This window comes from Hypanus sabinus, chromosome 4, assembly GCF_030144855.1.
Source record: "Hypanus sabinus isolate sHypSab1 chromosome 4, sHypSab1.hap1, whole genome shotgun sequence".
Lineage (NCBI taxonomy): Eukaryota > Metazoa > Chordata > Chondrichthyes > Myliobatiformes > Dasyatidae > Hypanus > Hypanus sabinus.
The window spans coordinates 92,048,454-92,062,759 of record NC_082709.1 but is presented as its reverse complement, the minus strand read 5'-3'; the positions used below and the strand labels follow the sequence as shown (position 1 = coordinate 92,062,759).

General features: G+C 42.0%; 1 protein-coding gene across 2 annotated transcripts in view; it reads left to right on the top strand.

Annotated features, from left to right (window-relative positions):
- stam2 (signal transducing adaptor molecule (SH3 domain and ITAM motif) 2) overlaps positions 1-14,306 on the top strand; it is a 66,617-nt gene that overhangs the window by 18,118 nt on the left and 34,193 nt on the right. Inside the window, exons 4-6 of one of the 2 annotated variants that reach the window (XM_059967661.1) lie at positions 3,735-3,839; positions 7,789-7,935; positions 11,507-11,585. In XM_059967661.1, the coding sequence (XP_059823644.1) occupies positions 3,735-3,839; positions 7,789-7,935; positions 11,507-11,585 (331 nt within the window). Of the gene's footprint in view, positions 1-3,734; positions 3,840-7,788; positions 7,936-11,503; positions 11,586-14,306 lie in introns of both variants that reach the window. The other variant, XM_059967660.1, reaches the window with a different exon arrangement.

Sequence of the window (14,306 nt, the reverse complement as noted above, 5' to 3'; positions counted from 1 at the left end):
TTAGTACTCATTCCAATAATTTACCTACTACCAACATCAAATTTACTGGGCTATAATTTCCCAGATTACTTTTAAGCCTTTTTGAAACAACAGAACAACATGAGCTATCCTCCGGCACTTCACCAGTAGATACCGACATTTTAAATATATCTGCCAGGGCCCCTGCAATTTCAGCACTAGTCTCCTTAAGGTCCGAGGGAATACCCTGTCGGGTCCTGGGGATTTATCTACTCTGATTTGCCTCAAGATAGCAAACACCTCCTCCTCTTCAATCTGTATAGGTTCCATGACCTCACTACTTGTTTGCCTTATTTCCATTAACTCCATACCAGTTTCCTTAGTAAGTACAGATGCAAAAAACCCATTTAAGATCGCCCCCATTTCTTTTGGTTTCATACAGAGCCGACCTTCATGAGGACCAATTTTATCCCTTAATATCCATTTGCCCATGATATACCTGCAGAAGCTCTTTGGATTATCCTCACCTTGACTGCCGAAGCAACCTCATGTCTTTTAGCCCTCCTGATTTCTTTCTTAAGTGTTTTTTTGCACTTTTATACTCCTCAAGCACCTTATCAGTTCGCTGTTTCCTATACATGTCATACATCTCTCTCTTCTTCTTTATCAGAGTTCCAATATCCCTCAAGAACCCAGGTTCCTTGTTCTTATTCACTTTGCCTTTAATCCTGACAGGAACATACAAACTCTGCACTCTTAAAATTTCTCCTTTGAAGGCCTTCAACATACCAATCACCAGATAGATCTTTATCCATGATCAAGTTGAAACGAACGGTGTATGATCACTGGAACCAAAGTGTTCCCCTACGCACGCTTCTGTCACCTGTTCTAACTTGTTTCCTAATAGGAGATCGAATATTGCATTCTCTCTAGTCAGTACCTCTATATATTGATTTAGAAAACTTTCCTGAGCACATTTTACAAACTCTAACCCGTCTGGACCTTTAACAGTATTGGAGTCCCAATCAGTATGTGGTAAATTAAAATCCCCTTATATCACAAATTTGTTTCCTGCAGTTGTCTGCTATCTGTCTGCAGATTTGCACCTCCAATTCTCGCTGACTATTGGGTGGTCTGTAATACAACCCCATTAATGTGGTCATACCATTCCTGTTTCTCAGCTCCACCCCTATGGCCTCAGTAGACAAGCCCTCTAATCTGTCCTACCTGAGCACTGCTGTAACATTTTTCCTGACTAGCAATGCTCCCCCCCCCCCCCCCCATCCTTCATCCCTCTGCCTCTATCACGTCTGAAAGATCGGAACCCTGAAATATTAAGCTGCCAGTCCTGCCCCTCCTGTAGCCAAGTTTCACTGATGGCTATAATGTCGTAATTCCACGTGTCAATCCACTCCCTCCACTCATCAGCCTTCTCCACAATACTCCTTGCATTGAAATAAGACACACCTCAGAAGATTATTACCACCATACAACCCTTCTATTTGTGACTTTGCATGAACTTTTAACATCATTCATTTTCACCTCCAGCTCCACTATCTGTGTTGGCACTCTGGTTCCCATCCCCCTGCAAATCTAGTTTAAACCCTCCCCAACAGCACTAGCAAACCTGCCTGCAAGGGTATTGGTCCCCTCATAGTTCAGACCTATAGCTTTTCTTTTTTGCTTTCTCTGACTGACGTCTCACCTTGCTGAAGCCTTGAAGAGCTAAAACCTCAATCACCACTATCTCTGTCCGCTCCGAGATGGCTGCTGCACTTGCCCCGCCTTCCTTCAATCCCAAATGATTTGTCCCTGGTGGTGAGCTCCAAAATCTGCTGGAAGTTGCACTTGGTCATGTGCAACCATCCCTTCTGTACCTTCCCCAGAAGAACTCCCAATGATTAAGAATTCTGAAACCTTGCCTCCTGCACCAGTTCCCTAGCCAATTTATCTACCAAATTATCATATTCTTGCCCTTAATGGTGTATGGTACAGGCAGTAATCCAGAGATTACTACCCTGGAGGTCCTGCTTTTCAGCTTTATACCCAATGTCATATATTCTCTCTTCAGGACCTTCCCCCCCCACCCCCTTTTCCCTGTGTTATTGGTGCCAGTATGTACCAAGACTTCTGTCTGCTCTCCCTCCCCTTTTAGAATGCTGTGGACCCAATCCGAGACATCCCTGACCCTGTCACCGGGGAGGCAACATACCATCTGAGTGTCTCTATCTCATCCACAGAATCTCATGTGCGCTTCTCTAACCACGGAATCCCCTTTCACTACTACAGACCTTTTTTTGCCCCCTTCCCTTCAGTGCCAGAGACCTGATATTTGTGGCTTCCCCCAGTTGGTGCTCCCCTCCAACAGTATTTAAAGTGGTATATTTATTGGGGGGGAATGGCCACAGAGATACTTTGCACTAACTGCCCATATCCTTTTCCTCTCCTGACACTCACGCGCGTACCCTTCTCCTGCAGTTAGGGTGTGACCAAGTCTCTGTAGTTCCTATCTATCTCATCGGTTTCTCTTTTGAACCAAAGGTCATTGAGCTGCAGCTCCAGTGCCTTAACATGTTCTCTGAGGAACTACAACTTGGTGCACCAGGTGCAGATGTGGTTATCCAGGAGGCTGGAGGTTTTCCAAAATTCTCACACCTGATACAAAGAACCCAACAGGCCTCTTGAGTCCTCCTCACTGCTCTCTCTCTGTACTAACAGAGGAAGAATGAAGAAGAAACTTAGCAGATACTTCCTTGCCCAAACCTGTTCTCACTGAAACCTGATGAGCCAAAGCCTCCCTCTCCAACACTGGTCCACTTCCACAATGGCTGCTCTGCTTGTCCTTATTTTCATTTGCGCTGGCTAATGAATCACAATTTGATCGGGTCACTGTTTAATGCCAAAAACCCATTTGAATCTTGCTCATAGACCTGTGAGTGCCCTTTCTCTCATTCCCAGTTCAACTGGGCTGTCAGAAAAACTTCTGTTTCCTTTGCTCCTGAACAAATAAAATAGTGCAGAATTCTTTTTAATTTTGCTGCCAATGTTTTAGTAGCCTTTTTTTTTGCCCTTCTGTTTTTCTTAAGTAGCCTACCACACCTATATCCCTTCAAGGGGTAGCTTGATTGTTGCCACTTGTTATGAGCTTTTTTTTCCCTTCAGTAACCTCATCCAAGGTTCCCTAATTCTATTGGCCTTCATTGTGGAACCATGCTGGCACAGAACTCTAAACTCTTTTGGGGTTGCCACATGGTACCGTAGCACCAAGCACAATGATTCAGGGTTCAATTCCTACCACTGTTTGTAATGAGTTGGCACTTTCTCCTCCATGATGGTGTGGTTTCCTCCAGGTGCTCTGGTTTCTTCCCACAATGTACAGTTAGGGTTATTGAGTTTTGGGTGTGCTATGTTTGCACTGGAAGTGCGCATCACTTGTTCAGTGCAATCCTTACTGTTTGATGCAAACAGTGCATTGCACTATGTTAAAATGGACATGTGGCAGTTAAAAGGTAATCTTTAATCTTTTTTAAAAAAGCTTTTATTTGTCAGATGTTTTATCTGCATCTGCCACTGCCACCAGTTTACTTCTACCCGGTGTCATCTTCCCAAACTCAGCTTTCAGTAATTTAGAATATTGACACGAGGGTCAGTATTATCCCTTTTATGTATCTACCTTAAAACTTACAAATGCTTGTTTGTAAATCTTTCTAGATGTTCACTATGTACTGATAATTTGTGTCTAAATTAAAAATAATTATGTTCTATAATTTTTGCAGTTATTAGGAGCCTGTGTCTCAAACTGTGGGAAGATTTTCCACCTAGAAATATGTTCTCGGGACTTCACAAGTGAGGTTGGAAATCTATTGGGCACATATACTAAGGTAATAAAAGTGGATTCTTGTATTCTCTGATTGAATCAGCATATTTGTGATAAGTTGCTGTTTTTATTTAACTTCTGCTCAATGAGTTAAAGTACCATTTGTATTAAGTGCTAACAAACAAAAATGCATTTATTGTAACAGTCTGAATCGGTCAGTTTAATGGTGTATTTGAATGTAAATTGTGTTCTATTACAGAGGTTCAAGGAAATTATACCTTGGCAACATTTCTTGAACCACATTATCAACACTTTGAAATGGTGATATGATTATTTCTGCTCCCTTCACCACCACCCATTTTACCAGTCAAATGATTGCAGTTTTTGTTGTTTCCCACCCACTTTTTGTCGTCTTAATAAAGAAAACTTGTTAAAGTAGCAACATCAAGGAAGTCTGGGTTTTCTCTGCTAATTTCTTTTGTGCCTCACTGAACACTACTGTGTTCAGTAGTGACAGGTTCAGCATTGTCATTTAAAGCAAAATTGGATGGGTATATGGACAGGAAAGGAATAGAGGGTTATGGGCTGAGTGCGGGTCAGTGGGATTAGATGAGAGTAAGCGTTCTGCATGGACTAGAAGGGCGAAGATGGCCTGTTTCCGTGCTGTAATTGTTACATGGTTAAGGAAACCATGATGATTTTGTGCTTTCATGCTCTGAGTCACCAATTACTCCATAACATCATCCTTTTAACAATTGACTCTTAATATCTTCCCTGAGATCAGGCTAACTGGTCTATAATTTCCTTTCTGTTGCCTCCCTACTTTCTTAAAGAATGGAGTGACATTTGCAGTTCTCCAGTCCTCCAAAACCATGCCAGAGTCCAATGATTCTTGAAAGCTCATTGCAAGTTTCATACTTTCCCTGTTTTGGGACTCTACTGTGTGTGGGGGGGGGGAACGAGCATGTGATTCACAAATAAAAATTCTCAGTTAATTTGATCAATATCTTTGTAATACACATTGATGTGGTCAAGAGTTGGGGCTGAATACTTCTATAAAGCACTGTTGATCTGACTATCCAGACTTCATTCTTACAGTGACAAACAAGAGAAGATCAGCAGATGCTGGAGATCCAAAGCAACGCACACAAAATGCTGGTGAAACTCAGCTGGCCAGGCAGCTTCTATGGAAACAGAGTCAACATTTGATGTTTCGGGCTGAGGCCCTTCTTCAGAACTGGAAAGGAAGGGGGGAAGTTAGAGGAAGAAGTATAAGGTGGCAACTGGGGGAAGGGGGTGAAGTAAAGAGTTATTAAGTTGATTGAGAGAGATAAAGGGCTGGAGGAGGGGCAGTCACATAGGAGAGGATAGAAGACCCCCCCTTCATTCCCCACTCTTGTTTCCCCCTTTCACCTTGTCTCTTTGCCATATAACCATATAACCATATAACAATTACAGCACAGAAACAGTCCATCTTGAACCTTCTAGTCTGCCGAATGCTTATTCTCACCTAGTCCCACCGACCTGCACTCGGCCCATAACCCTCCATTCCTTTCCTGTTCATATACCTATCCAGTTTTTTTTAAATGACAAAATTGAACCTGCCTCCACTTCTACTGGAAGCTCATTCCACACAGCTACCACTCTCTGAGTAAAGAAGTTCCCTCTCGTGTTACCCGTAAACTTTTGCCCCTTAACTCTCAACTCATGTCCTCTTGTTTGAATCTCCCATACACTCAATGGAAAAGTCTATCCACGTCAACTTTATCTATCCCCCTCATAATTTTAAATACCTCTATCAAGTCCCCCCCTCAACCTTCTACGCTCCAAAGAATAAAGACCTAACTTGTTCAACCGTTCTCTGTAACTTAGGTGCTGAAACCCAGGTAACATTCTAGTAAATCTTCTCTGTACTCTCTCTATTTTGTTGACATCTTTCCTATAATTCGGTGACCAGAAGTGTACATAATACTCCAAATTTGGCCTCTCCAATGCCTTGTACAATCTTAACTTTACATCCCAACTCCTATACTCAATACTCTGATTTATAAAGGCCAGCAACCAAAAGTTTTCTTCACCACCCTTTCCACATGAGATTCCACCTTCAGGGAACTGTACACCATTATTCCTAGATCACTCTGTTCTACTGCATTCCTCAATGCCCTACCATTTACCACGTATGTCCTATTTTGATTATACCTACCAAAATGCAGCGCCTCACACTTATCAGCATTAAACTCCATCTGCCATCTTTCAGCCCACTCTTCTAACTGTCCTAAATCACTCTGCAAGCTTTGAAAACCTACTTTGTTATCCACAATGCCACCTATCTTAGTATCATCTGCACATCTGCTCATCACCTCTGGTGTTCCTCTCCCCTTTCTTCCACGATCTTCTAGCCTCTCCTATCAGATTCTCCCCATCTCCAGCCCTTTACCTCGTTCACCAATCAACTTCCCAGCTCTTTACTTCACCTCCTCCCCAGGCTCACTCATCACCTGCCACCTTGTACCACTTCCTCCTCTCCCCCTGCCTTCATACACTGACTTTTCCTCTTCCTTTCCAGTCCAGGAGGGGGATCTTGGTCCGAAATGTCAATTGTATACTTTTTTATATAGATGTTGCCCGGCCTGTTGAGTTCTGCCAGCATCCGACTCTATACAAGATTCAATAAGCATGAATAAATATTGGCCACCTATTTCCTGGGTAACCTGATGTAGATCAAGGTTCACTTATGCAGGGTCCTTTCCGTCAGATCATAGAACATTACAGCTTGGTATATGGCCCACAATGTTCTGTCTGTCTTTTAACTTACCGTAAGGTTAATCCAATGCTTTACTCCTTTTTAGCCTTCCATTCTTCTTTCATCTTTGTGCCTATCTAAAAGTCTCTTAAATGTCCCTAATGTATCTGCCTCTACCAACCCCAGTAGTGCATTGCAACACGCATGCACCATTCCCTGTGCTTATTTTTTATTTTTAAAAAAGCCTATATCCTCCCAATACTTTCCTTGAATCAGCTTAAAATTAGCCCTCTTGTATTAGCCATTTCTGTCCTGGGGAAAAAGGTGTTGGTTGTCCACTTCTTCAATGCCTCTTACCTTGTATGCCTCTGCAACACTCAGAATGCTTGGGGAGCTCAGCAGGTCAGGTAGCATCAATGGAGGGGACCCTACCTGATGAAGGACCTTGGACTGAAACTTCAACTGTTTAATCCCTTCCATAGGTGCTGTCTGACTTGCTGAGTTCCTCCAGCAATTTGTGTGAAGCTCTGGATTTCCAGTATTTACATATTCTCTTGTATTTTTAGCCTCATCCACCTCCTTACCAAAGGGAAAAGCCCTAGCTTGCTCGAGCTTACCTCATTTGGCATGCTGCCCAATCCAGGCAGTGTCCTGGTAAATCTCCTCTGCGCCCTCTCTAAATCTTCCACATCTTTCCTATAATGAGGCTGCTAGAACTGAACACACTGTTCCAAGTATTCTGCTTAGCTTCTTACTATCGAGATATGTTGAGCAATTTGTTAGAATTTTGACAGTGAAATTTTTAAACAATAATTGGGAAACTATACTTCTGTTGTATTTTCTATGACTTCACAGAAGTATCTTGCGCTTTAAAGGACACAAGGTAATTCTCTTCCTGTAAGAATTTTTTTTAAAACCTGCCACATTGATTAAATTAGTTATCTGTTCCAACTTTTGTTTCACTCTGTAAAGCAGTTGAGAACGTTTTCATACTTTAAAGCTGCCAGTATGTATAAGTTTATCTTGTTACAGATTGTTTTGGGATGTGGATATGGCTGGCAATGCCAGTTTTTATTGCCCTAGAGGAGGTGGTGATGCAGACCTGGTGACTGTACACGCACCATCTTATTTGTAGCGGGTTTGGGGTTTCAGCAGTGTGCCTGCAGTCCTTGTTTGTCTTGACTGTAAAGTTTGCCAGTTTAGACAGAATATTTCCATATGCTAACTACTACTGAAGTATAATAAACCATACTTTACCTTTTACATGCAGGCTCATCCAAAAGTGTGTGAGAAGCTTAAGGCATTAATGGTGGAATGGGTGGAGGAGTTTAACAAGGATCCCCAGCTTAGTCTTATTGCTGCTACTGTTAAAGCACTTAAAGAAGATGGTATCTCTTTTCCTACGGCCAGCTGTCAGGTACACTTTAAAATATCCCTTTGTACAGTATAAGCATCGGTGGAAAATTTGGCATTTATTGCCAAGAACAGTGGAATGTGTCTGAGTTGAATCTGGAGATTATATTGTATAGAAGCTTTGGAAGTCAAGAATGGGGTAAAAAAACTTGTGGTTGCAACCATTTTATTAGATCTTCATGAAGAAATAACAGTAAAAGTCAGCAGCAGGTAACTAACTCACTATTAGCAGAGAACCTGCTTGTGGTCTTTAAGCTGGATAGATAAAAGGGTTTTTCTGTGAAAACGGAACAGTCTTGATTTATGCTGCCATGACACAGGCATGTAAGACAAAATCACGGATTTAGCCATATGTCAAAACCAGCTATACTACAAATCGCGCACACGCACGCGCACACACACACACACGCACACACACCAGCTTGACGGTTTACCTCTTCCAAGCAGCATGTGTTTTAAGTCAAACTTCATAGCAGCTATTTCAATAAATCTTTGGCAGCAGCTGTCAAAACGCAGCAGAATTCAGGTGAGAAAGTGAGATTGTGGCCAAAAAGAAAGACCTTCACCTCAAGAATTTGGCATGGGTTGGGAGGACCATTTGCAATTTTTTGGCTACAACTGAGTAGGGATTATGGAATGGGTATTGAGGGAGGCAGTGTGGTGAATAACAGCTGCAGAATCACCAACAGACTACTGTGGGAGAACTCCTCTCCGTGCCTGTAGGCAAAGTGTTTTGCTGATTGTCTTCGCTGCTCTGTACATCCAACTGTGCTAGACTCAGAGAGAAAAAGGAAAAAAGAGAACCAATAAGAAGTTCTCCTGCAGATCTCTACCACTGCCACTTAAACAGCGTAATATAGTGGTCACCAACCAGTCGATCACGATCGACCGGAAGATCTTTCAGACTTTCCCAATAGATCCCTGGGGGGGAAAAAAAGAAAAATAAATACACAAATTCTACTGTAATGTGAGCATTATAAAAATAAGTAATACTAATTAGGATAATGGTAATATAGCAATACTCCTGCGACGGAAACCGTTTGTAAAGAGAGGTTGTTTCTGGGGTTGCGGAGTTTTACTTCCGTTTGGAGTTGAAGGCCCAGCAGTCGTTTTTCCACAAAACATGCTGCTCTAAATAAGGCTGCTATTGAAGCATCATTTTGTGTAAGTCACCTTTTGGCTAAACACAAGCCTTTTACAGATGGTGATTTATTCAAGGAAGCAAAGGCCATTCCAGCAGAGACAGTTTTTAATTACTTTTAAAATCAAAAGTGACATCAAAACCGCAATATGCAATATACCGCTTGGCCCTGCAACATTGACAAGGACGGTAGAGTTATTGTCAGAGGATGTGGATCGACAAGTGTTAAAGAACTTGGCAGTCAGAATATTTTTCATTATGGTTCGATGAATCCCTGGATGTAATGCAAACAGCTTTTTTGTCAGAATGGATTTTACAACAAAGGAGGACTTTTTCATTCTTTTGCACTTAAAGAAGGGAATGAGAGGTGAGGATATTTACAATTTTTAAAAATATGTCTGAACATGACATCCCCATTAATAAACTGGTGGCAATTACTACTGTTGGGACCCCAGCAATGCGCGGTCTGCGTGTTGGTTTTATAGCACTGTGCCGTAAATACCCCGATTTTCCTGACTTCCTGGATTATCACTGTGTGATTCATCAGCAGGCCTTGGCTGGGAAGGTCGTAGACTTTTCTCATGTAATGACACTGGTGGTCAAACTGATAAAGTTGATTCGAGCAAAAGCGCTTCAGCACCGCTTATTCAAGGCGTTATTGGATGAGCTCGATGCCAGTTACGGAGACATAATTCTTCATGCTGATGTTCGGTGGTTGAGTTGCGGCAAAGTGCTGCAACAATTTGTTGACTTGCTGCCTGAGATGGACTTTTCTGTTAACAAGAAACGAGGAGCAAGAGGAACTGTCAGATGATGTGAGGCTACTGGATTTAGGGTTTCTGACAGACCTAATGGCTAAATTCACTTAACAATGAGCTCATGGGTAAAGACAGACACTTGCCCCACATGATAAGCACAGTAAATGTGTTTAAGGCCAAGCTTGGTGTTTGGATTTCAAATTTAAAGAACGGGAGGCTGACACACTTTCCCAACTTGGAGAAAACGTTACAGGCCATCAAGGGGAAAAAAATTTTTTCGCTCTGAGCAGTACTGTGCTTGCCTTGACAAACTGGCAATAGAGTTCGATCAGAGTTTTGGGGAGTTAAACATCATGAAAGGTATTGCAGCATTTATTTCAAACCCATTTCTGCTGATTAATGTAGAACAGATTGCTGCCAAATTCCAGCAAGCATTTGGCATGCCAAGTGATACTGAAATGGAAATAATTAATTTGCAAAATGATATCGAGCTTAAAGCAAGATCAAGGGACAGTGACTTTTGGGGGCTTGTCAGCAGGGAGAAGTTTCCTCATCTCACCACATGTGCACTAAAAGTCAGTGCCAAATTCAGGTCAACTTATCTGTGTGAAATTGCATTTTCACAGATGAAAATTATATCTAAGTACAGGAGCTGCCTTACTAACAGACACTTCACAGACTGTCTCAGACTGGCTGGCTGTAGTTGTGAGCCAAATTTCAGGGAACTAGCAGAAAGTATTCATCCCCAGTCATCACACTGAGTGCAACAGTCAATTTTTATCCACTTATTTTTCGTGTTGAAATAAAATTAAATAATGAAACTTAGAATTAAAGGTATGAAGTATTGTAATATTCTTAAAGAAAGATAGCTCACCAGTGTGAGAGAGCAGACAGGTCTACATAAAAGAAAACATGCAAATAACATGTTTCTGCTATTAATATGAATGAACGAACTTTAATTATTCCAAGTTAATGTATTCAGAGATACAGCAGGGTAATTGGCTTTTCCAGTCTTACAAGCCGGTGCCTCCCTATTGATCCCATGTTATCAATTAACCTACTAACCTGTTCATCTTTGGAATATGGGAGGAAACCAGAGCATCCAGAGGAAACCTGTGCACAAATTTCTTCATCTGAGCACATGTCCATCTAGCTAGCCCTTTCAACCCGTTGAGCTGCACTGCCCAGAACTCTTGACAACCCTTATTTAGCCTTAATCTATCGTAGCACAATTTACAATGACCAATTAACCTACCTGGTATGTCTTTGGACTGTGGGAATAAACTGGAGGATCCGGAAAAAACCCACACATTCCATGGGAAGGAAATGCAGGTGCCAGCATTGAACTCTGAACTCTTGACGCCCTTGACCTTTAATGGTGTCACACTAACCGCTAGGCTACTGTGCTTCATACATTGTCTAGGTGAAGATTCTCTTCTGGGGATGGGGTTTTTGAAGCTTCTGTTTGCATTTCTTTAGCTCCCAGTTTTTATGGGGTGGGGTTGCTAGTGTCATGGCTCACCCTCCTTTCACATTTGGGATTGGGACTGTCCATGGCAGAGTTAAGAAAGGAGGTGTATTGAACAAATGGATATTGAAACGAAACTGCAGTATGGAAGGAATGGGGCAGAAGATGTGCTTTGGAAAATACTTACATTCAATATTTCTTGCAGCAGAACCAGAGCACTGCAAATTCTTCAAAAAACGGCAGTACGTCGATAAGTAGAACTACTGAAGATATAGATCTAGCTAAAGGTATGGAATAAAGTAGCCATGAGGCTTTTGTCCTTTAAAATGTATGGAGATTGTATTTGTAAGTTTTTCAAGGGTGTTATTACTACTGCAACAGAGTGAGAGGGACTGTTAATGGAGTACTGCTAATAGTTTTGGTCATCCTGTTACAAGAAAGACATGGTTAAACAAGAAAGAATGCAGACTCCATCTACAACAAAAAGAGGGGTTTCCTGGTAACTACTCATTTTAATTTTGTTCCCATTCCTGTTCTGTATGTTGGTCCTCTACTGTCATGATGGGGCCACTCTCAAGGTTGGAGGAGCAAGGAGTATTTTGTCTTGGTAGTCTCCAACCTGACAGCAAGAATATCGATTTCTCTAACTTCCAATAATTTCTTCCCCTTCCCCGGTCTCTTTTTCCATTCCCCACTCTGGCTCCACTCTTAACCTTTTCCTTCACCTCACTTCCCTCTGGTATCTCCTCCTTTCTTTCTGTAGCCCTTTACCTTTTCCAACCTATCACCTCCCAGCTTCTTGCATCATACCCCTGCCACACATTCCTTCTTACCTGGTCTCACCTATCACTTGCTAGCTTTTACTCCCTTACCCTCCCCCTCCCCCCCCATTCTGTTTTCCTCCTCCTTTTCCAGTACCGATGAAGAGTTCTGCCTGAAACGTCGACTGGTTATTCCCCTCCATAGATGCTGGCTGACCAGCTGAGTTCCTCGACATTGTGTGTGGGGTGTGTGTATGTGTGCGTGCGTTCATTCCTGTAGATTTCCATCATCTGGAAAAGGTTAACAAGGATGCTGCCAAAACTAAAGGACCTCAGTTCTTGGGAGAGGTTAGCCAGGCTCTCCTTGGAACGTAAGTGAATGAGTGTGTAAAATGAAGAGAGGCCTATATAAAGTGGGCAGTAATGGCCTTTTCCCCGGAGTAGGGGAGTCTAAAGCTGCAAGGGGAAGTATTTGAAAGGGACCTGATGGGCAGTCTTTTCACCTAGAGGATGGTGGGTATATGAATGAGTTTCTAGAAGGACTAGTTGAGGTAGGTATAATAGTATCACAAAGAGCATTTGAAGGGGAGGGGCTTAGAAGGATATGGACTAAGTACAGGAAATAGACCAGCTAAATGGTGGACATGAACCTGTTGGATGGAAGGATCTGGATCCATGCTATATTGTTCTGACTATTGAAATAAAACAAATAATTGACAGCCTGGATAAAGGGGAATGTTTCCCCCTGGCTGGGTCATAGTCTCAGGGTACAGGGTGTGAAATTTAGGGCTGAAAGGAAGAGAAATTTCCTCTTTCAGAGCTGATGAACTTAGGAATTCTCCATCATTTAAGCTGTGGAACCAAGTCCCTGAATATGTTTAAGGAGATATCAAGACTCAAGGCATCGAGGGATATGGCACGGTGTATGGTATAAACAACCCTTGCATTATAGCTGATCTGGTAATGGAAATTCACCCTAACAGAATTCACTACCAGAAAAATTGAGGTACTGAATAAAATTTACTCTTACGGAATGTAAGTAAACACTTTTTTTAAAAAAAAAATTATATTTCTCCATGCAAAGTCAGTATAATTTATTGTCATCAAACATACATGTGCATGTATGCACAGTTGCAGTGAAAAGCTTAGCAGCAGCATCACAAGCACATAGTATCATACAAGCAGCATTCACAAGAAAAACATCAATCATAAACTATGCACAATGTTTACAAGGAAAACTAAATCTATTAGTGCAAAGTGGCGATTGTGTAGTGAACTGTAGTGATTAAGGTTGTGCCAGTGAGTTGAAGAACAAAGTGAATGAAGGGAAGTGGCTGTTCTTGAACCTGGTGGTATGAGGCTTCGGGCTTGTACCTCCTGCCCGAAGGTAGCTGCTAAATAATGGCGTTGCCTGGATGGTGAGGATCTTGGATGAAAGTTGTTGCCACCTTGGGGCAGTGCCATCTATAGATATTGATTTTGGGGAAGGATGTGCTGAGTCCACTATCACCAATGCGATCTCCTCAGTTCTCCGCAATTCAAACAGGAAAACACAAGGTCCATTTTAGTGATTAGGGTTGTGCTGTCAGTTCAGGAACAGAATGGTAGCAGGTCTGGAACCTGGTGGTGTGGTATTTCAGGTTTCTGTATTTCCTGCTGACGGGAGCTGTGAGTGATGGGTATCTTTGAATGTTGTCATCTGGAGGCAGCACCTCTTGTGGAAACTACCTGTAGAAAGGGAAGGATGTGCCCAAGATGTACTGTCTGCTGCTACTTGTGTTCCTGAGCATTTGAATTACCATTCCAGACCATGACATGACTAAGCATTCACAAATGATGAGGCTTCACTTTATGGAAAATTATGAGATTAAAGATTAGCTTTATTTGTCACATGTATATCAAATCATGCAGTGAAATATGCTGTTTGTGTCAATGACCAATACAGTCCAAGGATGTGTTGAAGCAGCCTGTAAGTGTCACCACAAATTCCAGTGCCAACATAGCCTACCTGCAAATTGTTGAGCAATTCTTTGGAAGAAACGTGCATTGTCAAAGCAAGTGTATACAACCTATAGACAGCGCAGGAATTGAACGCTGGTGCTGCAAAGCACTATGTTAGCCATACACTATTGTGCCATTTTGAAGCAGAGCAGTATTGAGGTACATACATGATCAGCCAAGTTGGATCCTGAAACTTTTGCGATCTGAAGGTTCTTAGGAAATTAAGAATGAGGCATAGAACTTGTT